This window comes from Electrona antarctica (assembly GCF_951216825.1).
Source record: "Electrona antarctica genome assembly, chromosome: 9".
Taxonomy (NCBI): Eukaryota; Metazoa; Chordata; class Actinopteri; order Myctophiformes; family Myctophidae; genus Electrona; species Electrona antarctica.
This window is the reverse complement of record NC_136790.1, coordinates 57,289,574-57,316,979: the sequence shown is the minus strand read 5'-3', so window position 1 is coordinate 57,316,979 and position 27,406 is coordinate 57,289,574. Positions and strand designations below refer to the sequence as shown.

General features: G+C 48.1%; 1 protein-coding gene across 1 annotated transcript in view; it reads right to left on the bottom strand.

The window, feature by feature from the left end:
• Positions 1-18: 18 nt before the first annotated feature.
• Positions 19-27,406, bottom strand: part of klhl13 (kelch-like family member 13) — a 77,720-nt gene continuing 50,332 nt past the window's right edge. Inside the window, exons 9-12 of the mRNA XM_079510492.1 lie at positions 26,812-27,045; positions 25,122-25,278; positions 17,820-17,933; positions 19-1,765 (exon numbers count right to left, since the gene is read on the bottom strand). Of these exons, the coding sequence (XP_079366618.1) occupies positions 1,260-1,765; positions 17,820-17,933; positions 25,122-25,278; positions 26,812-27,045 (1,011 nt within the window). The 3' untranslated portion in view covers positions 19-1,259. The remainder of the gene's footprint in view (positions 1,766-17,819; positions 17,934-25,121; positions 25,279-26,811; positions 27,046-27,406) is intronic.

The following is a 27,406-nucleotide window of genomic DNA, read 5'->3' as shown; positions in this document are numbered from 1 at the left end:
CTTTTTTTTAAACCGACATGATAAATAATCCACTGGATGCACCCTCTACAGATCCGCTCGATAGAAATGTTCATTCATTTAAAGTAGCATAGCATCCTTCTAACGCTATTGGACCAGAGCTAACAGTAGCATAGCATCCAGGACTCCTAGCTATGGACCAGAGCTAACAGTAGCATAGCATCCAGGACTCCTAGCTATGGACCAGAGCTAACAGTAGCATAGCGTCCAGGACTCCTAGCTATGGACCAGATGCTAACAGTAGCATAGTATTCAGGACTCCTAGCTATGGACCAGAGCTAACAGTAGCATAGCATTCAGGACTCCTAGCTATGGACCAGAGCTAACAGTAGCATAGCGTCCGGGACTCCTAGCTATGGACCAGAGCTAACAGTAGCATAGCGTCCAGGACTCCTAGCTATGGACCAGATGCTAACAGTAGTATAGCATTCAGGACTCCTAGCTATGGACCAGAGCTAACAGTAGCATAGCATTCAGGACTCCTAGCTATGGACCAGAGCTAACAGCATTCAGGACTCCTAGCTATGGACCAGAGCTAACAGCAGCATAGCATTCAGGACTCCTAGCTATGGACAAGATGCTAACAGTAGCATAGCATTCAGGACTCCTAGCTATGGACCAGAGCTAACAGTAGCATAGCATTCAGGACTCCTAGCTATGGACCAGATCTAACAGTAGCATAGCATTCAGGGCTCCTAGCTATGGACCAGAGCTAACAGTAGCATAGCGTTCAGGGCTCCTAGCTATGGACCAGAGCTAACAGTAGCATAGCATTCAGGGCTCCTAGCTATGGACCAGAGCTAACAGTAGCATAGCATTCAGGGCTCCTAGCTATGGACCAGATGCTAACAGTAGCATAGCATTCAGGACTCCTAGCTATGGACCAGAGCTAACAGTAGCATAGCATTCAGGGCTCCTAGCTATGGACCAGAGCTAACAGTAGCATAGCATTCAGGACTCCTAGCTATGGACCAGAGCTAACAGTAGCATAGCATTCAGGACTCCTAGCTATGGACCAGATGCTAACAGTAGCATAGCATTCAGGGCTCCTAGCTATGGACCAGAGCTAACAGTAGCATAGCATTCAGGGCACCTAGCTATGGACCAGAGCTAACAGTAGCATAGCATTCAGGGCTCCTAGCTATGGACCAGAGCTACCACCACAGACGGGCAGGGCGGTGAACCGAAAACGAACGACACGAGCGCTAAGTAACCAACCCCCCTCCCCTCCCCCCCCCCCTTCAAGGGGCGGAGAGCGGCGACTCCCCCCGCGAGGGCGAGCCGCCCACGCCCCCCATCATGAGGTCCTCGGGGGGGAACACGGTGAGCGTGCAGGCCCGTATCCCGCCCAGCGACTCGGGCAGGTCAAACACCTTGTGCCACTCGTCGCGCTCGGGGTCGTACTTCTGCACGATCTCCACCATGCAGCGGTTGTTCCACGAGTAGCCGCCCACCACGTAGATCTTGGCCTCGAACACGGCCACGCCCACGTCCGACTGGCCGCGCAGCATGGCAGCGATGGGCGTCCAGGCGTCCAGCGCCGGCGAGTAGTACTCGCAGGAGAGCACGTCGTCGTAGTCGCTGGTGCCGCGGAAGTGGTTCCCGCCGATCACGTAGAGCCGGTCGCCCACCGTGCACATGCAGTGCAGCCCGCGCACCGTTGTCATCGGTGCCTTCTGGGTCCAGCGGTCGCCGTCCGGGTCGAAGCACATCAGCTCCTTCTGGAAGGTGTCGTGGGTGATGCCCCCTGGTGGACGAGAGAGAGACAACGTTATTATGAGTGGTGATGCCCCCTGGTGGACGAGAGAGGGAAGACAACGTTATTATGAGTGAGTGGTGATGCCCCCTGGTGGACGAGAGAGGGAAGACAACGTTATTATGAGTGAGTGGTGATGCCCCCTGGTGGACGAGAGAGGGAAGACAACGTTATGAGTGAGTGAGTGGTGATGCCCCCTGGTGGACGAGAGAGGGAAGACAACGTTATTATGAGTGAGTGGTGATGCCCCCTGGTGGACGAGAGAGGGAAGACAACGTTATGAGTGAGTGAGTGGTGATGCCCCCTGGTGGACGAGAGAGGGAAGACAACGTTATTATGAGTGAGTGGTGATGCCCCCTGGTGGACGAGAGAGGGAAGACAACGTTAATATGAGTGAGTGGTGATGCCCCCTGGTGGACGAGAGAGGGAAGACAACGTTATTATGAGTGAGTGGTGATGCCCCCTGGTGGACGAGAGAGAGAAGACAACGTTATGAGTGAGTGAGTGGTGATGCCCCCTGGTGGACTAGAGGGAAGACAACGTTATTATGAGTGAGTGGTGATGCCCCCTGGTGGACGAGAGAGGGAAGACAACGTTATTATGAGTGAGTGGTGATGCCCCCTGGTGGACGAGAGAGGGAAGACAACGTTATTATGAGTGAGTGGTGATGCCCCCTGGTGGACTAGAGAGAGACAACGTTATTATGAGTGAGTGGTGATGCCCCCTGGTGGACTAGAGAGAGACAACGTTATTATGAGTGGTGATGCCCCCTGGTGGACGAGAGAGAGACAACGTTATTATGAGTGGTGATGCCCCCTGGTGGACGAGAGAGGGAAGACAATGTTATCCATTGGTTCAATATTTTCGAAACAACACACAGACGTAAAGGGTGTTCAATATAATTGATTTATGGAGTTGGGAGGTTTCGTCCTGACAGCAATGTGTAGGACGCAGAGTACAGTATGTGCATGTGTGTGCGTGCGTGTGTATGCGTGCGTGTGTGTGTGTGCGTGTGTGCGTGCGTGTAAAGTGAACCGAACAATGGGTGAAGGATCATAAAAATCCTAAACAGAATCCTAACGCTTTGGTCACATGATGTCACTACAGTGGCAGAGAGAGAGGGAGAGAGGGAGAGAGAGAGAGAGGAGAGAGAGAGAGAGAGAGAGAGAGAGAGAGAGGAGAGAGAGAGAGAGAGAGAGAGAGAGAGAGAGAGAGAGAGAGAGAGAGAGAGAGAGAGAGAGAAACAGGACATGTCTACAGGGAAGGCTTAAAATAAAGAGGAACACAATCCCAGAATGCATCTGGGTATGAGTCGTCTCCCCCCTCCCGCATGCACAGTGAATGCAGTCAGAGAGGATTTCAGAGCATGCAGCGCAGCCGCTGCAGCTCGCAGTCAGTCATCCAGTCAGCCAGTCAGTCAGTCAGTCAGTCAGTCAGTCAGCCAGCCAGCCAGTCAGCTAGACAGCCAGTAAACTTGAGGTTTACGGGCAAATCTAGTGCCCATAATTTCCCGTTAACTCCTCTTTTCACACAGTGTTGATTACAGAGCGCGGCACGGCTGCGGCTCACCGCTCCAAGAGATGGTGAAATGCGGAGAACAAATGTAACTGCGGTAACGTGTGTGACAAATCGCACGACTTTGAAATTGAGTCCAGTTCATTTCAGTTCATTGATCAACGTCCTAGAGCTGATCTACAGCAGGTCATAAAGGTCCTAGAGCTGATCTACAGCAGGTCATAAAGGTCCTAGAGCTGGTCTACAGCAGGTCATAAGGGTCCTAGAGTTGATCTACAGCAGGTCATAAGGGTCCTAGAGCTGATCTGCAGCCGGTCATAAAGGTCCTAGAGCTGATCTACAGCAGGTCATAAAGGTCCTAGAGCTGATCTACAGCAGGTCATAAAGGTCCTAGAGCTGGTCTACAGCAGGTCATAAAGGTCCTAGAGCTGGTCTACAGCAGGTCATAAAGGTCCTAGAGCTGGTCTACAGCAGGTCATAAAGGTCCTAGAGCTGATCTACAGCAGGTCATAAAGGTCCTAGAGCTGATCTACAGCAGGTCATAAAGGTCCTAGAGCTGGTCTACAGCAGGTCATAAAGGTCCTAGAGCTGATCTACAGCAGGTCATAAAGGTCCTAGAGCTGATCTACAGCAGGTCATAAAGGTCCTAGAGCTGGTCTACAGCAGGTCATAAAGGTCCTAGAGCTGGTCTACAGCAGGTCATAAAGGTCCTAGAGCTGATCTACATCAGGTCATAAAGGCCCTAGAGCTGATCTACAGCAGGTCATAAAGGTCCTAGAGTTGATCTACAGCAGGTCATAAAGGTCCTAGAGCTGATCTACAGCAGGTCATAAGGGTCCTAGAGCTGATCTACAGCAGGTCATAAAGGTCCTAGAGCTGGTCTACAGCAGGTCATAAAGGTCCTAGAGCTGGTCTACAGCAGGTCATAAAGGTCCTAGAGCTGATCTACAGCAGGTCATAAAGGTCCTAGAGCTGATCTACAGCAGGTCATAAAGGTCCTAGAGCTGGTCTACAGCAGGTCATAAAGGTCCTAGAGCTGATCTACAGCAGGTCATAAAGGTCCTAGAGCTGATCTACAGCAGGTCATAAAGGTCCTAGAGCTGGTCTACAGCAGGTCATAAAGGTCCTAGAGCTGGTCTACAGCAGGTCATAAAGGTCCTAGAGCTGATCTACATCAGGTCATAAAGGCCCTAGAGCTGATCTACAGCAGGTCATAAAGGTCCTAGAGTTGATCTACAGCAGGTCATAAAGGTCCTAGAGCTTGTGACAAATGCACATAATGTTTTTGTATTTATCTGCTGGACCTATGCATGTTATTATGTACGTGTGATGTAAGTACATGTGAAGTGACTTTACAGTTAATTCTAACATTTCTGGTTCACATGAGCGGTAACAGGTCTGATACAGGGGGTAATTGAATGATTGATGCTGTCACCCAACTTTATTTATAGAGGAAGTGACACAGGGGAAGGGAGATCAAATTGACAAACGAACCTAGGTGCCAGGGTGCACATTTGATAAAGAGGAGCTCCGAGGCGCCAGATAGGGCTACCGGTTAAACCACTATCCAAGGTTTAACGCGTAGTATCTGCAGCCAAGGCAAAGGACAATCGAGCCATCGGGAACAGGAACGCGCTGTTGCTGCCGTTGGATATTGATCGCTTGGAATCACAGTGTGCGTGGAGGCGAACAGCGTCAGAGACGTCACGTCAATACTGGTGAGATCATTCCAAACGTTTGGTCCTTGTTGGATTATAGTACCCCGAACTCGCCGTTCAGCGTGGAGCGGTCTTTTCATTCTGTGTGGATTACGAGGAACTTTAAAAGGCTCTATAGTGCGCGTGCACGGCGAGAAGAGGAACGACGCGGGTGCTATTCATAATACTGTGTGCGAGCGGTAGCGTGCCGCTAGCACCGTATGAACTGTGTTTATTGTTTACGTTTGGCTGGGACTAGTGGGACTCATTTGGGTTGGGAGGGGGGTTGAGTTGTGATTATTGATTGTTGATTCTGGTTGTTTCCCAATGTAAACTGTGTGTATGTATTGCCATTCTGTTTGCTCAACTACATCCTTTGGTGGCTTCTATATAAAATACCACAGAGTTAACCCGACGATCCCGCTGTTTTTTCCTTTAGCAATAATTATCCTTTCAATGTAAAAGGCCGATTGTTACAGGTGGTGGCCCATACGGGGACCGCGGGTGTAAAGGTATTAATTTTATAGTGGAAGCCCAAATTGTTATTTGTTGAAAAACGAGTGAAGTGGAAATAATACACTGTAAAAAATAGTTCACAGAAAAAACTGAGAGAATACACTGTAAAAAATAGTTTACGGGAAAAAAACACTCAGAGAGGGAAAAAAAGAGAAATACAATGGAGCAAAGTGGGGGCACTAATATACCAGTGCAGCAGGAACTGGCGTGCATTAAGAGTGAGTTGCAAGCCTTTGGAACCCAGGTGCGGGAGGTGCAGGGAGAATTTGAAAAGGCTATGGAGAGTATTGTGAATAGGGAAATGTGCTTCAGGGGGTTCATAGATTGCAAGATGGGGGAGATGGAAACTCTCATCAAAACCTCAGTGGAGCAACTACAGAAAGGTCTGGTTGAATGCTTTAGGAGGTTAGATGAGAAAGGGAGCAGTGAGGTGCCGGAAATGAAAAGAGCCAGGGCGTCTCAGCCATGGTCCCATCCTCCACTTAACCCTCACGGTTGTCCCGCCGGTATTCCCTACCATCTGGTCTCCCATGGCCTGCCCACCAGCCTGGAGATGAAGGCTAAACGGCAATGCAGTGACAGAGGGCGCAAGAAGGCGACAGGGAGAGGAGCTCAGGTGGCGCGTGCAGACGTCAACCTTGTGCAGCAGGTGAAGGGGGAATTACCATCGCCGAGAGGCACTGATGGTGTCACTCCGGGACCCCGAAGCCTGAATGCCCCGCCTGAGGTGGAATGCCTGTCCAAGATGTGGCCATCGGAGGTGACTCCGGTTGGCATAGTAAAGGCTCAACGTGCGGATCCCAAGGTCAGGGGTCTGCTTGAAGATCTGGACCAGACCGACCATCGACCGGGCCGCCCAGGCTATGAGGAAATCCAGGGGGTTCTATGTCGAAGGCAGCCGACCAAGTCCTTTGGGTGGAGATACCAGGTAGTGGTGCCTGACAGCTTGGTCCGCAGTTTCCTGGGACATTTCCATGGCCGCCCCACGGGTGGTCATTCTGGGAGGTTAAAGACTCTCCTTCAAGTCCTTGAGGTATCCTGGTGGCCGACAGTCCGCAGGGATGTGTGGGACCACGTTGGGGGATGTCATGGTTGTCAGCAACGCAAGGCAGTGGATTGTAAGCCGCCCCACAGGTTACGGTCCACTCAAGTCGACCAGGCAGCCCTTGGGATCGGCCCGGCGGGGCAGTTCTCGAGGGGGAAGAAAGGAAAAACCATGCTGCTGGTCACTTTTGACTACAATACCAAGTGGGCCATGGTCAAAGAAGTTCAACGGAGGGGGGGTGGTTCTCGGAATAGAGAAGCCAGATGTGATAGTGCCTGGTGGAACAGGCCAGTTCCAGCCAGGCGATCTGGTCTATATGAGAACACACCCACTTGCCAAAACATCTGAAAAATACTTGTCTAAGCTAGTGCCCCCACTACGGTTAGGTTCAGCTATAGTGATGAGTCAAGAGGACCTATTGGTTACCTAGTGAATTAGAAAGAATGATGATGAAGATACATTATTATGTGGTCCACCTCAAACCCTCCGTTGGGAGGACTTGAAAATTAGCTTCCAGCTGGGGGGGGGGGGGGACTGTGACAAATGCACATAATGTTTTTGTATTTATCTGCTGGACCTATGCATGTTATTATGTACGTGTGATGTAAGTACATGTGAAGTGACTTTACAGTTAATTCTAACATTTCTGGTTCACATGAGCGGTAACAGGTCTGATACAGGGGGTAATTGAATGATTGATGCTGTCACCCAACTTTATTTATAGAGGAAGTGACACAGGGGAAGGGAGATCAAATTGACAAACGAACCTAGGTGCCAGGGTGCACATTTGATAAAGAGGAGCTCCGAGGCGCCAGATAGGGCTACCGGTTAAACCACTATCCAAGGTTTAACGCGTAGTATCTGCAGCCAAGGCAAAGGACAATCGAGCCATCGGGAACAGGAACGCGCTGTTGCTGCCGTTGGATATTGATCGCTTGGAATCACAGTGTGCGTGGAGGCGAACAGCGTCAGAGACGTCACGTCAATACTGGTGAGATCATTCCAAACGTTTGGTCCTTGTTGGATTATAGTACCCCGAACTCGCCGTTCAGCGTGGAGCGGTCTTTTCATTCTGTGTGGATTACGAGGAACTTTAAAAGGCTCTATAGTGCGCGTGCACGGCGAGAAGAGGAACGACGCGGGTGCTATTCATAATACTGTGTGCGAGCGGTAGCGTGCCGCTAGCACCGTATGAACTGTGTTTATTGTTTACGTTTGGCTGGGACTAGTGGGACTCATTTGGGTTGGGAGGGGGGTTGAGTTGTGATTATTGATTGTTGATTCTGGTTGTTTCCCAATGTAAACTGTGTGTATGTATTGCCATTCTGTTTGCTCAACTACATCCTTTGGTGGCTTCTATATAAAATACCACAGAGTTAACCCGACGATCCCGCTGTTTTTTCCTTTAGCAATAATTATCCTTTCAATGTAAAAGGCCGATTGTTACAAGCTGATCTACAGCAGGTCATAAGGGTCCTAGAGCTGATCTACAGCAGGTCATAAAGGCCCTAGAGCTGATCTACAGCAGGTCATAAAGGTCCTAGAGTTGATCTACAGCAGGTCATAAAGGTCCTAGAGCTTGTGACAAATGCACATAATGTTTTTGTATTTATCTGCTGGACCTATGCATGTTATTATGTACGTGTGATGTAAGTACATGTGAAGTGACTTTACAGTTAATTCTAACATTTCTGGTTCACATGAGCGGTAACAGGTCTGATACAGGGGGTAATTGAATGATTGATGCTGTCACCCAACTTTATTTATAGAGGAAGTGACACAGGGGAAGGGAGATCAAATTGACAAACGAACCTAGGTGCCAGGGTGCACATTTGATAAAGAGGAGCTCCGAGGCGCCAGATAGGGCTACCGGTTAAACCACTATCCAAGGTTTAACGCGTAGTATCTGCAGCCAAGGCAAAGGACAATCGAGCCATCGGGAACAGGAACGCGCTGTTGCTGCCGTTGGATATTGATCGCTTGGAATCACAGTGTGCGTGGAGGCGAACAGCGTCAGAGACGTCACGTCAATACTGGTGAGATCATTCCAAACGTTTGGTCCTTGTTGGATTATAGTACCCCGAACTCGCCGTTCAGCGTGGAGCGGTCTTTTCATTCTGTGTGGATTACGAGGAACTTTAAAAGGCTCTATAGTGCGCGTGCACGGCGAGAAGAGGAACGACGCGGGTGCTATTCATAATACTGTGTGCGAGCGGTAGCGTGCCGCTAGCACCGTATGAACTGTGTTTATTGTTTACGTTTGGCTGGGACTAGTGGGACTCATTTGGGTTGGGAGGGGGGTTGAGTTGTGATTATTGATTGTTGATTCTGGTTGTTTCCCAATGTAAACTGTGTGTATGTATTGCCATTCTGTTTGCTCAACTACATCCTTTGGTGGCTTCTATATAAAATACCACAGAGTTAACCCGACGATCCCGCTGTTTTTTCCTTTAGCAATAATTATCCTTTCAATGTAAAAGGCCGATTGTTACAGGTGGTGGCCCATACGGGGACCGCGGGTGTAAAGGTATTAATTTTATAGTGGAAGCCCAAATTGTTATTTGTTGAAAAACGAGTGAAGTGGAAATAATACACTGTAAAAAATAGTTCACAGAAAAAACTGAGAGAATACACTGTAAAAAATAGTTTACGGGAAAAAAACACTCAGAGAGGGAAAAAAAGAGAAATACAATGGAGCAAAGTGGGGGCACTAATATACCAGTGCAGCAGGAACTGGCGTGCATTAAGAGTGAGTTGCAAGCCTTTGGAACCCAGGTGCGGGAGGTGCAGGGAGAATTTGAAAAGGCTATGGAGAGTATTGTGAATAGGGAAATGTGCTTCAGGGGGTTCATAGATTGCAAGATGGGGGAGATGGAAACTCTCATCAAAACCTCAGTGGAGCAACTACAGAAAGGTCTGGTTGAATGCTTTAGGAGGTTAGATGAGAAAGGGAGCAGTGAGGTGCCGGAAATGAAAAGAGCCAGGGCGTCTCAGCCATGGTCCCATCCTCCACTTAACCCTCACGGTTGTCCCGCCGGTATTCCCTACCATCTGGTCTCCCATGGCCTGCCCACCAGCCTGGAGATGAAGGCTAAACGGCAATGCAGTGACAGAGGGCGCAAGAAGGCGACAGGGAGAGGAGCTCAGGTGGCGCGTGCAGACGTCAACCTTGTGCAGCAGGTGAAGGGGGAATTACCATCGCCGAGAGGCACTGATGGTGTCACTCCGGGACCCCGAAGCCTGAATGCCCCGCCTGAGGTGGAATGCCTGTCCAAGATGTGGCCATCGGAGGTGACTCCGGTTGGCATAGTAAAGGCTCAACGTGCGGATCCCAAGGTCAGGGGTCTGCTTGAAGATCTGGACCAGACCGACCATCGACCGGGCCGCCCAGGCTATGAGGAAATCCAGGGGGTTCTATGTCGAAGGCAGCCGACCAAGTCCTTTGGGTGGAGATACCAGGTAGTGGTGCCTGACAGCTTGGTCCGCAGTTTCCTGGGACATTTCCATGGCCGCCCCACGGGTGGTCATTCTGGGAGGTTAAAGACTCTCCTTCAAGTCCTTGAGGTATCCTGGTGGCCGACAGTCCGCAGGGATGTGTGGGACCACGTTGGGGGATGTCATGGTTGTCAGCAACGCAAGGCAGTGGATTGTAAGCCGCCCCACAGGTTACGGTCCACTCAAGTCGACCAGGCAGCCCTTGGGATCGGCCCGGCGGGGCAGTTCTCGAGGGGGAAGAAAGGAAAAACCATGCTGCTGGTCACTTTTGACTACAATACCAAGTGGGCCATGGTCAAAGAAGTTCAACGGAGGGGGGGTGGTTCTCGGAATAGAGAAGCCAGATGTGATAGTGCCTGGTGGAACAGGCCAGTTCCAGCCAGGCGATCTGGTCTATATGAGAACACACCCACTTGCCAAAACATCTGAAAAATACTTGTCTAAGCTAGTGCCCCCACTACGGTTAGGTTCAGCTATAGTGATGAGTCAAGAGGACCTATTGGTTACCTAGTGAATTAGAAAGAATGATGATGAAGATACATTATTATGTGGTCCACCTCAAACCCTCCGTTGGGAGGACTTGAAAATTAGCTTCCAGCTGGGGGGGGGGGGGACTGTGACAAATGCACATAATGTTTTTGTATTTATCTGCTGGACCTATGCATGTTATTATGTACGTGTGATGTAAGTACATGTGAAGTGACTTTACAGTTAATTCTAACATTTCTGGTTCACATGAGCGGTAACAGGTCTGATACAGGGGGTAATTGAATGATTGATGCTGTCACCCAACTTTATTTATAGAGGAAGTGACACAGGGGAAGGGAGATCAAATTGACAAACGAACCTAGGTGCCAGGGTGCACATTTGATAAAGAGGAGCTCCGAGGCGCCAGATAGGGCTACCGGTTAAACCACTATCCAAGGTTTAACGCGTAGTATCTGCAGCCAAGGCAAAGGACAATCGAGCCATCGGGAACAGGAACGCGCTGTTGCTGCCGTTGGATATTGATCGCTTGGAATCACAGTGTGCGTGGAGGCGAACAGCGTCAGAGACGTCACGTCAATACTGGTGAGATCATTCCAAACGTTTGGTCCTTGTTGGATTATAGTACCCCGAACTCGCCGTTCAGCGTGGAGCGGTCTTTTCATTCTGTGTGGATTACGAGGAACTTTAAAAGGCTCTATAGTGCGCGTGCACGGCGAGAAGAGGAACGACGCGGGTGCTATTCATAATACTGTGTGCGAGCGGTAGCGTGCCGCTAGCACCGTATGAACTGTGTTTATTGTTTACGTTTGGCTGGGACTAGTGGGACTCATTTGGGTTGGGAGGGGGGTTGAGTTGTGATTATTGATTGTTGATTCTGGTTGTTTCCCAATGTAAACTGTGTGTATGTATTGCCATTCTGTTTGCTCAACTACATCCTTTGGTGGCTTCTATATAAAATACCACAGAGTTAACCCGACGATCCCGCTGTTTTTTCCTTTAGCAATAATTATCCTTTCAATGTAAAAGGCCGATTGTTACAAGCTGATCTACAGCAGGTCATAAGGGTCCTAGAGCTGATCTACAGCAGGTCATAAAGGTCCTAGAGCTGATCTACATCAGGTCATAAAGGTCCTAGAGCTGATCTACAGCAGGTCATAAAGGTCCTAGAGCTGATCTACATCAGGTCATAAAGGTCCTAGAGCTGATCTACAGCAGGTCATAAAGGTCCTAGAGTTGATCTACAGCAGGTCATAAAGGTCCTAGAGCTGATCTACAGCAGGTCATAAAGGTCCTAGAGCTGATCTACAGCAGGTGAGTCCAAAACTTTTTCAAAGGGGTCCATATTAGAACACATGAAGACACCCCACAGGGCCAATAAGACATGAAGACACCCACAGGGCCAATAAGACACCCCACACGGTTAATAAGACATGAAGACACCCCACAGGGGCAATACGACATGAAGACACCCCACAGGGCCAATAAGACACCCACAGGGCCAATAAGACATGAAGACACCCCACAGGGCCAATAAGACACCCCACAGCGTTAATAAGACATGAAGACACCCCACAGGGCCAATAAGACATGAAGACACCCCACAGGGCCAATAAGACACCCCACAGGGCCAATAAGACACCCTACAGGGCCAATAAGACACCCCACAGGGTTAATAAGACATGAAGACACCCCACAGGGCCAATAAGACATGAAGACACCCCACAGGGCCAATAAGACATGAAGACACCCCACAGGGCCAATAAGACATGAAGACACCCCACAGGGCCAATAAGACATGAAGACACCCTACAGGGTTAATAAGACACCCCACAGGGCCAATAAGACACCCCATAGCACAGAGGGCCGTATACAATCTGTCCCCCGGGGACCGCATTTGGGACAACCCTGCACTACAGCGTTACACTAAAGCATCAGAAGCGGCACGGTACGGTACGGTACGGTACGGTACAGTACAGTACAGTACAGTACAGTACAGTACAGTACAGTACAGTACAGTACAGTACAGTACAGCCAGGCTTAGCAGATTCCAACAATACACTCGAATTATGTACTCGAATGCTAGAATAAGCTCCACACAAAACAAAAGAAAAATAATCGACTCTTTCTAAAGATCTGCAGATAACCAACACACCAACATAGAATCTACAGCTTGGTAGACTGCAGATAACCAACACACCAACATAGAATCTACAGCTTGGTAGACTGCAGATAACCAACACACCAACATAGAATCTACAGCTTGGTAGACTGCAGATAACCAACACACCAACATAGGATCTACAGCTTGGTAGGCCAAAGATAACCAACACACCAACATAGAATCTACAGCTTGGTAGACTGCAGATAACCAACACACCAACATAGAATCTACAGCTTGGTAGGCTGCAGATAACCAACACACCAACATAGAATCTACAGCTTGGTAGACTGCAGATAACCAACACACCAACATAGAATCTACAGCTTGGTAGACTGCAGATAACCAACACACCAACATATAATCTACAGCTTGTTAGACTGCAGATAACCAACACACCAACATAGAATCTACAGCTTGGTAGACTGCAGATAACCAACACACCAACATAGAATCTACAGCTTGGTAGACTGCAGATAACCAACACACCAACATAGAATCTACGGCTTGGTAGGCCAAAGATAACCAACACACCAACTCAGCCAATGCAAAATGTATTCATAATCAACAACAGATAAATAACGGATACTGCCATGGGTTGATGTCAGATTGTTTCGGCGATACAGGGTTCGCTCCCTGCACATTTTTACCAATGAGTCGTCCCCCCCCCCCCCCCCCCCCAACACCCACCCCTTTTTCCCCTCACTGTATATGTTTATTTTTCTTCCCTTTTTACCTCCTTTATAATGAATTCCTGTTCTGTTCTTTGACTAAATAGAAGTGTCTTTTTGTACGTCTCTAAATGTTTTGATGAATTGAACAAGGTGGACCCTCTTGTAAACAAGTGTAATGCTTTATGGTGTCGTCCACTCACAGTTAACAGTCTTTGTATTGAGTTGTGCTTGAAATGTACTGTAATTCTGCAAACTGTTAATAAATATTTCAATCAATCAATCAATCAATCAAAAACTCTTACTCCTATGTGCAACAATGCCCAAAATAAACCATAGAATATACAATGCTCTATTACAAATTCTGTGCAAAGTATTTTGCTACACCACCTATCCTAGGGCATAGGATCACGCTGCAGCACGCTGTGAGCTTGTAGATCTGTTATTTTGGTCACATCCGGTACACATTAGGCTGCAATGCACGCAGCTCGAACGAAATTATCACTTCTCCATTAGGCAACCCCCCCCCCTTTATATAACCCCCTTCCCCTTTTCCCCAACCTGTACTTTTTTATTATTAGTTTGTGATGATTTTAATTTTGTTGTTATTTTTCATGTCATGATTATGAATTGAATACCCAGGATGTGTCTGTGGAGATACAGACGCCCCAGAGCCGAAGGAGGCGTCTACCTTTCTGTGTCTAGAGATACAGACGGCCCAGAGCCGAAGGAGGCGTCTACCTTTCTATGTCTAGAGATACAGACGGCCCAGAGCCGAAGGAGGCGTCTACCTTTCTGTGTCTAGAGATACAGACGGCCCAGAGCCGAAGGAGGAGTCTACCTTTCTGTGTCTAGAGATACAGACGGCCCAGAGCCGAAGGAAGAGTCTACCTTTCTATGTCTGTGGAGGTGGTCTGTGTTCAGTGGTTGAAAATAGCAGCCTACAGACATAATCCTGGAAATATAATTCAGATTGGCCAATCAGATTGCATAGCATCCATATGACGTAATCATGCAACGACATCACAACCGCGTAATTGTTCTTTAAAAGAACTTGTGCGATACACTAAACATCAGTTAGTGATTTGCAACAAGGAAACCGAGCTGCCTTCATCCTAAGAAGTTCATCTGTAAACTAATTGTCAACACTCATTGACGGTGGAGCTGCTGTGTGAAATGTTTCACTGGACGATACATCTGGAAGGAGAACATAGGGAGAACCAGGCTGCTGTGGTGGTCGGACACGATATCTACTGCTTTGGAGGAGACGAGAGGGAAAGAGATCCCATTGAAGTACACGCCTTCAACACAGTGTCTTTATGCTGGAGGAAGTTGACCCCAGTAACGCCTGGAACAGGAGAACGCCACCTTGAGGTTCCCTCCATGCGCTACGGCCACACAGCTGTGCTGATAGAATATACCGTCTACCTCTGGGGAGGGTATAATTACTACACAAGGAAGTTCTGTAAGAATGTGCTTCATGCCTTTGATGTTGATGCCCACATATGGTTCAAACCACAGGTTTCTGGTACTGTCCCAGAGGGGAGGAGGTACCACTCAGCCTGTGTCTTGGGGAAGGTCATGTTTATCCATGGAGGATCGACCCAGACTGGAGACTGGAGTAATCACATCTACAAGTTGGACACCACCACAATGGTCTGGTCTTTAATTAACACCAGAGGAACTCCACCTCCTGCCACCATTATCGGGACAAAGATGTTTGTATTTGGGGGCTGGTGGGGTCAGTACAACACCATCAGAGTGTTTGACACAGAGACCAATACCTGGCTGGACACACCTTCTGCACAGCTTGTTCCAGAAGGACGTGAGGGTCATTCAGCCTTTACCTACAATGGAGAGCTGTACATATTTGGTGGCAGGAACCAAAACCAGACCTTCAATGATGTGTGGAAATTCAGTCCAGAGACCTTCTCCTGGAAGAAGGTTGAGCCCAAGGGGAACGGCCTGCCTCAGATGTATAGGATGTGCTGTTGCATGATGGGCGATCGTATCATCCTCTTTGGAGCAGACAACAGACCAGGTGACCTTGACCTGTATGTCTTAGACTTCAGTCCTAGCCTCAAGACATTATGCAAGCTGGCAGTTATTCAGTACGGTCTGGATCAGTCTGAACTCCCACACAACATCAGGTGGGAACTGGCAGCCATGACTAGCAACAGCAGCTGAGAAAATTACACAGTTCTCTAAACCCACTAAGCCCTCTAAAATAAATAAAACAGGAAATAATTAATATAATAAGCACGACCAGGTGCTGAAGCCAGAGCAGCTGGAGAGCAGCCGCAGTCACAGCCCAGAGCAGCTGGAGAGCAGCCGCAGTCACAGCCCAGAGCAGCTGGAGAGCAGCCGCAGTCACAGCCCAGAGCAGCTGGAGAGCAGCCGCAGTCACAGCCCAGAGCAGCTGGAGAGCAGCCGCAGTCACAGCCCAGAGCAGCTGGAGAGCAGCCGCAGTCACAGCCCAGAGCAGCTGGAGAGCAGCCGCAGTCACAGCCCAGAGCAGCTGGAGAGCAGCCGCAGTCACAGCCCAGAGCAGCTGGAGAGCAGCCGCAGTCACAGCCCAGAGCAACTGCTGGCCTCCTCACTCCTCCATAGACATATAAAGATATGGTTCACTGACCTGATATGTACATGTGCCCTCCATAGACTGATATGTACATGTGCCCTCCATAGACTGATATGTACATGTGCCCTCTATAGACTGATATGTACATGTACCCTCCATAGACTGATATGTACATGTGCCCTCTATAGACTGATATGTACATGTACCCTCCATAGACTGATATGTACATGTGCCCTCCATAGACTGATATGTACATGTGCCCTCCATAGACTGATATGTACATGTGCCCTCCATAGACTGATATGTACATGTGCCCTCCATAGACTGATATGTACATGTGCCCTCCATAGACCGATATGTACATGTACGCTCCATAGACTGATATGTACATGTACGCTCCATAGACTGATATGTACATGTACACTCTATAGACTGATATGTACATGTGCCCTCTATAGACTGATATGTACATGTACCCTCCATAGACTGATATGTACATGTGCCCTCTATAGACTGATATGTACATGTGCCCTCTATAGACTGATATGTACATGTGCCCTCTATAGACTGATATGTACATGTGCCCTCTATAGACTGATATGTACATGTGCCCTCCATAGACTGATATGTACATGTACCCTCCATAGACTGATATGTACATGTGCCCTCTATAGACTGATATGTACATGTACCCTCCATAGACTGATATGTACATGTGCCCTCTATAGACTGATATGTACATGTGCCCTCTATAGACTGATATGTACATGTGCCCTCTATAGACTGATATGTACATGTGCCCTCTATAGACTGATATGTACATGTGCCCTCTATAGACTGATATGTACATGTACCCTCTATAGACTGATATGTACATGTGCCCTCTATAGACTGATATGTACATGTACCCTCTATAGACTGATATGTACATGTACCCTCCATAGACTGATATGTACATGTGCCCTCTATAGACTGATATGTACATGTGCCCTCTATAGACTGATATGTACATGTGCCCTCTATAGACTGATATGTACATGTACCCTCCATAGACTGATATGTACATGTACCCTCCATAGACTGATATGTACATGTACCCTCTATAGACTGATATGTACATGTAGCCTCCATAGACTGATATGTACATGTACGCTCCATAGACTGATATGTACATGTGCCCTCTATAGACTGATATGTACATGTGCCCTCCATAGACTGATATGTACATGTACGCTCCATAGACTGATATGTACATGTGCCCTCTATAGACTGATATGTACATGTGCCCTCCATAGACTGATATGTACATGTGCCCTCTATAGACTGATATGTACATGTACCCTCCATAGACTGATATGTACATGTACCCTCCATAGACTGATATGTACATGTACGCTCCATAGACTGATATGTACATGTAGCCTCCATAGACTGATTGTGAACGCAGTGAGCACTAACTATAGAAGCTGGCCTAAACTGTCTGTCTGTGTGTGTGTCACGCTGTAACACCACCGGCCCGCCACCAGAGGGCGCAGCTGTATCACACACACAAAAAAAAAAAAACACACACACACACACCCCCACACACACACACACACAAAACTTAACTTAAAAAAAAACTTGAAGAAAAAACGTACAAAAAGAAAACTTAAAGAAAACTTTAAAAATAAAACACACGCATGCACACATACACACTAAAAAAAAAACTTAAAAAAAGTACGAATTTATTCTAATTGTTGTTATTGCAATTTCCGAGCTGCGTTTGCTTCCCGCGTCCGCGTGTCGTACTTGTATGTACATGTACCCTCCATAGACTCACCTGATATGTACATGTACCCTCCATAGACTGATATGTACATGTGCCCTCCATAGACTCACCTGATATGTACATGTACCCTCCGTAGACGGTCCCAGCGTGGCCGTAGTGAGGCTCGTTCATCTTGGCCACGTACGTCCACTCGTTGGTCCGAGGGTTGTAGCACTCCACCGTGGCTGGGGGGGGGGACAGGGGGGGCGGGGACAGGGGGGACGGGGGGACGGAGACAAGAGGAAACACACAAATAACAAGTATTAGCAGAAAGTGGGTCAGGAAAACATCTAGGCGGGACATCATACCGCTGAAAACGAGGCGTTGTAGAGAGGTCTGTGTGTGTGCGTGCGTGTGTGTGTGTGCTTTCTGGTCTAGAGGGGTGGTGACCCACCCAGAGGGTGACCCAGTCAGGCTTTTCTGTTTGAGCCAAATGCAAACACAAATAAAAGCCCCGGGGCAGACCAAGGACCACGTCCCACTGGGACGAGACCCCGGGACAGACCAAGGACCACGTCCCACTGGGAGGAGACCCCGGGGGGCAGACCAAGGACCACGTCCCACTGGGAGGAGACCCCGGGGCAGACCAAGGACCACGTCCCACTGGGAGGAGACCCCGGGGGGCAGACCAAGGACCACGTCCCACTGGGAGGAGACCCCGGGACAGACCAAGGACCATGTCCCACTGGGAGGAGACCCCGGGGGGCAGACCAAGGACCACGTCCCACTGGGAGGAGACCCCGGGGCAGACCAAGGACCACGTCCCACTGGGAGGAGTCCCCGGGGGGCAGACCAAGGACCACGTCCCACTGGGAGGAGACCCCGGGGGGCAGACCAAGGACCACGTCCCACTGGGAGGAGTCCCCGGGGGGCAGACCAAGGACCACGTCCCACTGGGAGGAGACCCCGGGGGGCAGACCAAGGACCACGTCCCACTGGGAGGAGACCCTGGGGCAGACCAAGGACAAGTTGGAGGAAACACATCGACTCACTGGCCTTGGAACGTCTCGGGATCCCCCCAGGAGGAAGTCAATAATGTTGCTCTGGAGAGGGAAGTCTGGAGCACTCTGGTGGAGCTGTTGCCCCCGCGACCCGACTACGGATAAGCGGTTGAAGATGGATGGATGGATGGATGGATGGATGGCTGGATGGATGGCTGGATGGGTGGGTGGGTGGGCGGGTGGGTGGATGGATGGATGGATGGATAGGTACCGAGGCTACTTGGACACCAACTCTGGGGGAGAGCCTGGGATGGAACCGGGAACCTCACGGCTCCATCTCTCTCTCTCTCTCTCTCTCTGTCTCTCTCTCTCTCTCTCTCTCTCTAAGCAGCACCAGGGTGAGCCACAGGGCTCAGCGTTCGTACGCTTACAGTTACAGGAAACCCCCAAGAGGAGCTTCTGTCTCATCAGGGAGATTAATTTAACCTGGAAGGAAGGAAAGGTAGCTGAACAGAAAGAGCACGTTCTTCTTACACCTACATATAATACAATAAAGAAACGTCTCAAGAGAGTAAAGTGCTCGTTGAAGGCGTCCGTGACAGCTGTGAGAGAATGACTCGTTAACCCATTAAGGCCTGGTCAAAAATTTCAAAAAATGACTTCTGGAGGATTTACCTCTTTTTTCTGAAATACCTATGTTTCTATATCAGTGGTGCTCAATATTTCATGTCAAGAACCCCACAAATTATATGTATTTGGCCACCGACCCCCATCTGAAAATATGTAGTTCCAGGGACCCTCCCAGAAGCAAAGATTTGAGTTAAAAACGTTTGTTGAGAAAAAATATATATTCCAAATTTGCGCCACATCTCCACGATTTTTCAAAAATAGCAGACCTACAAGCTTGTAGATCTGCTATTTTTCAATAGCTAAAGTATAACATAATGCTTAATCCATTGAGACCTGGAACGCATCCATGTCACGTTAGCGTTTAACCACATTAACCATTAACCCATTTTGGTGTTTTAAACATTGTTATAATTTAGCTATTGAAAAATAGCAGATCTACAAGCTCATAGCGCGCCACCGAGTGGCGCGCTATGAACTTGTAGGTCTGCTATTTTTGAAAAATCGTTAAAATGTGCCTCAAATCTTTCCGAAAATTGTCATGATTTAGAAAACTTTTTTTTTGTAATTTCGACGTCAGGCCTGAATGGGTTAAAACACCAAAAGGGGTTAAATAAAAGAATCACCTGGAATGTCTTGAGTGATTAGGTTTGATCTAGGCTAGGGGTGGGAGACATGGGAATACCAACATACACATAGTCACGTAGTAGGCACACAAAAATAATTAAACTTAAAGCTGCTATAAGAACAGTGGCGTGCACAGACATTTAGAGGGGCAGGTGCTCAAGTTAACTCTTAGCCTGCCGCCATTAATTAATCCCTCGATTGCGTATTGCCATGGTTTAATCACGCGTGACACTTACTTTGAAGAGCCAAATATCCGTATCGCATTTTACTATGAAACCATTCCGTGTGTGTTGACGAAGCTGGTGCTCGTTCTCTCGGTCGGTGGTGGAAAAAGTGGACCGCGAGTATCACAGCGCCTGCTACAGGCCGTTGAAAACGCTTGTCTGGGACAAAGCGTCCTCTGCAATGTCGCTTCTGTGAGATAAAGCCGTCTGAAAACAGAGCCGGCAATGTTAGTGGATGCGCGCGCATTTTCAAAATGGCCGCGCCCATTGTGTCAGAAGCATAACAAAGCTAACGGACGGTAGATTTCGATACGATCGTATTAAAACATGCATTAATGAATACATCGCTGTTAAAACGGCTTTTCCGTTTGTGGCAGGCTACAAGATTCTACGTGTTAATATTCCTATGTTCCTGGCGGGTAAACGATTAAAAAAGGGCACCTTGTGCAGCGCGTGGAACCGGCCGGTTGCCTTAATCCATTTTGGGCGGGAACCCCTTTTGGTGTTAGCATTATGTTATGCTTTAGCTATTGAAAAATAGCAGATCTACAAGCTCATAGCGCGCCACCGAGTGGCGCGCTACGAGCTTGTAGGTCTGCTATTTTTGAAAAATAAAAAATAAAAAATTAAATAATAAAAAATAAAATCTTTTTTTTTCAAAAGGGCACATTGCCAAAAGGGCAGGGGGTGCTCTAGCACCCCCTAGTGTCTATCTGTGCACGCCACTGTATAAGAAATATCACCTCTAATACTAAGCATGTGTTGTATGGAGAGTATAGGTTGGTGCCTTCAGGAAGGAGATATGGTGTACCAGCATACAATAAGGTCAGACTAAAGAGGTCCTTTGTCCACCAGTCGACCTTGAGGCTTAAATCAGGAGTTGTAGTAGCCACAGGGTAATCTAAGCGGTGGATATTGCTCTTGTCTTCATGTCTTTATGTATGTAAATTGTCTTGTTCTTTGTGTTATGTCAAATGTGTGTATAAGTGTTCTGCATACTTTTGGGTCGCAAGACACGTTTCAGGGTGAACTGACAATAAAGTACTATATCATATTATCATATCATATATGTCAACATTTTTATGACCTTTTTTTTCCCCTTTCTTTTTTAGTATTCAGAGAGCCAGCAATGCCAGCCAGCCAAAATCCTAAATCTTCTGTGAACGTTACTGCCTTCATGGCTCATAATGAGAGAAACTACGATGTTCAGAGCCTCATAAATAGGGATGGAGCTTGTTAATGTTTGAGTGGTGTAAACCACTCCTACAACTGGCTTTGTTGTGCAGAAAAAATGAGCATGGTTGCTATGTTCACCCGGGTGTGATTTCATACAACTTAGGGTTTCATATTTTCCCGGATTTGGCTCATTTTAATTCCCGGGAATTTGCGGACCTTTTCCCGGGCTCCCGCAGGAATTCCCGTCAGAAAAAAAAGAAAAAAAGTGCCCACCAAAATGCATTTATATATAGATACTTCATATGTTCAATAGAATAGTGATATTTTTTGGTTTAAAACGTTTTATTTGCACGACATATGAACATATAGCCTACAATAAAAGTATTAAATTAAAATATTAATAATGTTATAGGCCTACTACGCTATTCAGAAAAAGGGACACAGGAGTTTGCACTAATGTGACTAAGCACGGGGAAAAAAATAAACGACCTCACGACTTTCACATAGATACCTTAGCTATGGTCTTTCACCCTTTGAGCATGCAGTGGGTCCCCTTCTCCGCTGCAGAGAATGTGATCATCCGCTTTGTACTTTATGAAAAGTCCGATTGGGTGTTAAATTAGCCAGCACGTCCAGTGCACAGCACACTGATTATTAGAGAGCGAGAGCGAGCGAGCGAGCGAGAGAGAGAGAGAGAGAGAGAGAGAGAGAGAGAGACGCTGCGTGCTGGTGGTTATTATAAAACAAATTGTAGCCTACTCATCTTTGTTTGTGTTCCGTTTCACGTTATTGCTGCACACATGCAGGCAAAAGCAAAAAGGGGTTTAGAAGTGACAATGTCCATCACAGAGAAAGGAAACTCCTCGCTCCGTCCGTAAAACACACAATTCTCACAGAGTGACTGATTGACAGGTGCAGCAGCTTTGGGAGCGTGCCTGAAGATGTCTGTCAGACATTCATATTTTGCTAAAGTGTATATAAACTCTGTAGGCCCTATCTTGCGGGAGGATGCAGGATTCGCGGGGTCCCACTGATTTCATCTTGACCGGCCGTGCCTGCCCGTCCGCAGGTAGGCTATTTAAATACCGCCCGCGCCGCCAACATTTACGTTGTGTCCCGCTGGCTCCAGTTCCCATTGCAGCCCTCGAGTCGAGTGTAATCCATAATTCCATATAAATATCATCAAACATGTTTGAAAATGATGGGAGGGTTCAGATTGGACATTTGATCACGCATAGATAAGGGGAAAGAACGCGCACTGTGTGAAACCCCCTTGTAGTGTAATTTCCCTACAAGAAAAAAAAAACTCCGGGACGACGGGTCCCGAAGAAATTTCCGGGCGGGAAATTGCGTGCCCTATGCCCGGGAGGCCCGAAATCCCGGGATCCCGGCATTAAACCCTAATACAACTGGCTTTGTTTGTGCAGAAAAAATGAGCATGGTTGCTATGTTCACCCTGTTCACCCGGGTGTGATTTCATTACGTCAGACATGATTTCATTACGTCAGACAGGCTAAGACCTTACACCACTCAGTTCACACAGGTGTGATTTTTATTGATAACGATCACCTTATCGAGCCGGGTCCTGCACACATAAACACACACACACACACATAAACACACACACAGACACAGACACAGACACACACACACACATGGATATGGATATTTTGTATCTTATTATGTTTAATAATCTTCTCTTTATTTTAACCAACCAAGACATCCCTTTGCACTACATGTTACTATAGGCCTTATACAGTACCTTTCTAACAGACAGAGGGAACTGTTCATTGTGTACCGTCACTTTAAAAGCGTAATGTATACACCAAAAATAGCCAATCTACAAGCTCACACCGCGTCTGGTTGCACCGCGTTGTGAGCTTGTAGCTCTGCCTTTTCGGGCAACGACAGACTGAGAAGTTGCACATTGAATACGTCACGTATTATGTGAGACTATTCAATCGATCCGCGGCAGATATTATAACTCTATGGCAGGGAGATTTGAGTTTCCCAAACGCATTATTATGAATTGGATGAATAACTTGCACGGTGCCAAGCACGGTGCTTGGGCAGCAAGCACGGTAAGCACAACATGCGTCGGGTGGAAGAGCAGGACGGTTGTTCCGCTGCAGCAGCTGACGGCTCCCGTGTTGTTTCGACTCGGTGCAGACATGCAAAGGTATCGCATTTGGGTTTATTATGGACAGATGTCTATGCATTGTCGAAATGCTCCCTTTCGTGCATGCAACAACTGTGGTAGCCTACATTATAGCATTTAAATCCGCTCTTGTCTTTTCTTTTTATGTTACCAAACTTTTCACCCGTTCCACCATACTTCCACCACGGCAAACGATGACGACCCACGCAACCACCCGTCGCGTCCCAGCCCCCTTTTTTATAGCGATTGGCCCATGAGGTCATGACCCCCTGACCCCCGACCCCCATGACGTCAGCCGCTGCAGCTCCACAAGCCAAACGATTATTGATACTCGGGTCTCAATGAATGCCAAACCGGGTTTGTAATGGACCCGATTTTCGGGCTCCATCCCTACTTATAAAACATTAATTCTGAGATAAACTACGATGTTCAGAGCCTTATAAAACATTAATTCGAGGTTTCGCGGACAATAACAACAATCGGAGCCACACAACACAGCCAGTGGCACAGCACAAAATGGCCGACTTCTACATCCAGGTTCAAACGACACAGACAACAACAGCTCAAGGGATCTTGCCCATGTGGTACATTTGTGGCACTGGGCGCCTACCGCCCCCCCCTAGTGGTAGGTGGCGTCTATAGCATTAACGCTTCTGAAGAGAAATCGATGTTACTGGTAGCGCGTTGTAGAAATGGAAGATTTGGTGTTTCGGAATGCAAGCTCTCACTCTGAAGAGATTCAGAGGCACCAGAAGGGTTAAACATGTGAGAACAAGTGGAAAATCACTGGAACCAAACCGGGGGTGAATTAACAAATTCTGGACGGGAACCCCTTTTGGTGATTTAAGCATTATGTTGTGCTTTAGCTGTTGAAAAGTAGCAGATCTACAAGCTCGTAGCGCGGCACTCGAGCTTGTAGATCTGCTATTTTCGAAAAAAATCGGGAAAATGTGGCGCAAATCTTTGAATATATATTCTTTCAGAGCGAACGTTTTTAACTCACATTTTTGGTTCTAGGGGGGGGGGGGGGGGGGGGTCGGGTCCCCTTTGGAACAACATATTTTCAGATGGAGGTCCAAATACAGATAATTCTGGGGGTCCTCGACATGAAAAAGGTTGAGCACCGCTGACATAGAAACATAGGTTTTTCAGAAAACTGTTAGGATTCAGAAGACATTTTTTTAAGAATCGTCCTCAGGTCTAAATGGGTTAAAATAATGATTTAGATAACGTGGCTGCTCTCTTCCACATGGCAGGGACTGGAGGTGATAATTTATGCAGGCAGACTTCTCTTCTCTTCTCTTCCTTCACAGCATCCTTCCTTCACACTTTACCTCTCACCCTATTTATATAACATGGAGACGTGTGAGGGAGACGGGACAGCCAAATGCACCAGAGAGGGAGGGAGGGAGGGAGGATTTCTACCAGTTACACTATTTATTTCTAACTAATTTAAGGGAATGGTTTCACCCAAGACATGCCAACCACTGCTATGAGTGACTATGTATGTGTGTGTGTGTGTGTGTGTGTGTGTGTGTGTATACATCTCTCCCACCGCGTACAGGGTTAGAGGGTCCGGGTTTTAGGGGGTCAGAGGTCAGGGGTCTAGGGGTCACTCACCCAGCTCCCCGGCTGCGTTGCGTCCTCCCACGGCGTACAGGTGTCCTTTGAGCGCGCTCAGATGGAAGAAGGTCCTCTTCTCGTTAAGGCACGCCACCTGCATCCACTTGTTGTAGCGAGGGTCGTAGCGGAACACCGTGTCCACCGCCGTCTTACCCTATTGGACGAGAGAACCACACCATGCCATTACCCTATTGGACAGAACCACACCATACCATTACCCTATTGGACAGAACCACACCATACCATTACCCTATTGGACAGAACCAACCATACCATTACCCTATTGGACAGAACCAACCATACCATTACCCTATTGGACAGAACCAACCATACCATTACCCTATTGGACAGAACCAACCATACCATTACCCTATTGGACAGAACCAACCATACCATTACCCTATTGGACAGAACCACACCATACCATTACCCTATTGGACGAGAGAACCACACCATACCATTACCCTATTGGACGAGAGAACCACACCATACCATTACCCTATTGGACGAGAGAACCACACCATACCATTACCCTATTGGACGAGAGAACCACACCATACCATTACCCTATTGGACAGAACCACACCATACCATTACCTTATTGGACAGAACCAACCATACCATTACCCTATTGGACAGAACCAACCATACCATTACCCTATTGGACAGAACCACACCATACCATTACCCTATTGGACAGAACCAACCATACCATTACCCTATTGGACGAGAGAACCACACCATACCATTACCCTATTGGACAGAACCAACCATACCATTACCCTATTGGACGAGAGAACCACACCATACCATTACCCTATTGGACAGAACCAACCATACCATTACCCTATTGGACAGAACCACACCATACCATTACCCTATTGGACAGAAACAAACATACCATTACCCTATTGGACAGAACCAACCATACCATTACCCTATTGGACGAGAGAACCACACCATACCATTACCCTATTGGACAGAACCACACCATACCATTACCCTATTGGACAGAACCACACCATACCATTACGCTATTGGACAGAACCACACCATTAACACCGTGTCCACTGCCGTCTTACCCTATTGGACAGAACCACACCATACCATTACCACTCTGTCAGACACACCAACAGTCAGACACAGTTTGTAGGGTTCGGTCAGATTTGCAAGATAATGGCAGTGCCTTTGGTTGTACTCTGTGCGGGCAGCGAGAGGGAGCCAGGCAGACATCTATTTTCTCTTTTGCAACACGGGCTAAAAAGGTTTGTGGAACCACTGCTCTATAGCACCACTGACTGACCTTGGTGTCGTAGTTACTCTGTCCCCCCACCACGTACAGACAGGAAGTCCCCCTACCTTGGTGTCGTAGTTATTCTGTCCCACCACCACGTACAGACAGGAAGTTCCCCTACCTTGGTGTCGTAGTTTCTCTGTCCCCCCACCACGTACAGACAGGAAGTTGACCTACCTTGCTGTAGTAGTTTCTCTGTCCCCCCACCACGTACAGACAGGAAGTTGACCTACCTTGGTGTCGTAGTTACTCTGTCCCCCCACCACGTACAGGAAGTCCCCCTACATTGGTGTCGTAGTTACTCTGTCCCCCCACCACATACAGGAAGTCCCCCTACCTTGGTGTCGTAGTTACTCTGTCCCCCCACCACGTACAGACAGGAAGTTGACCTACCTTGGTGTCGTAGTTACTCTGTCCTCCCACCACGTAGAGGAAGTTCCCGATGACGGCGATGCCGTGCTGGTACCGCGGGGCGTCCATCGGCGCCAGAGCCTTCCACTCGTGGGCCTTCTCGTCGAAGAGGCGGAGCTCCTTGCTGACCACCAGCTGCTGCCGCAGGACGCCGCCCAGCGTAACGAGGTGGGCGGAGTCAGAGCGGATGGCCGTGCGCTCCGACTGCATGACGGGCTGCGGGGGGAGGGGAGACGAGTTTAATGATTTTTTTTATTTTCGTGCCTTGTCATGAAGAACCATTCCTTATTTATGTTTTCGGTAATCCTGTTAACGTTATGGGATTATGAGACACCAAAAACTACAGGCTATCTATCTCTAAATGGTAAATGGTGCATTTATATAGCGCCTTTATCCAAGGTGCTTTACATAGATTGTGCATTACATTCACCCATTCACACACACATTCATACACCGATTGCGGCGGAAGCCATGCAAGGCACCAACCAGCACATCGGGAGCAATTTGGGGTTCAGTGTCTTGCCCAAGGACACTTCGACATGTAGCCAGGAGGAGCCGGGATTCGAACCGCCGACCC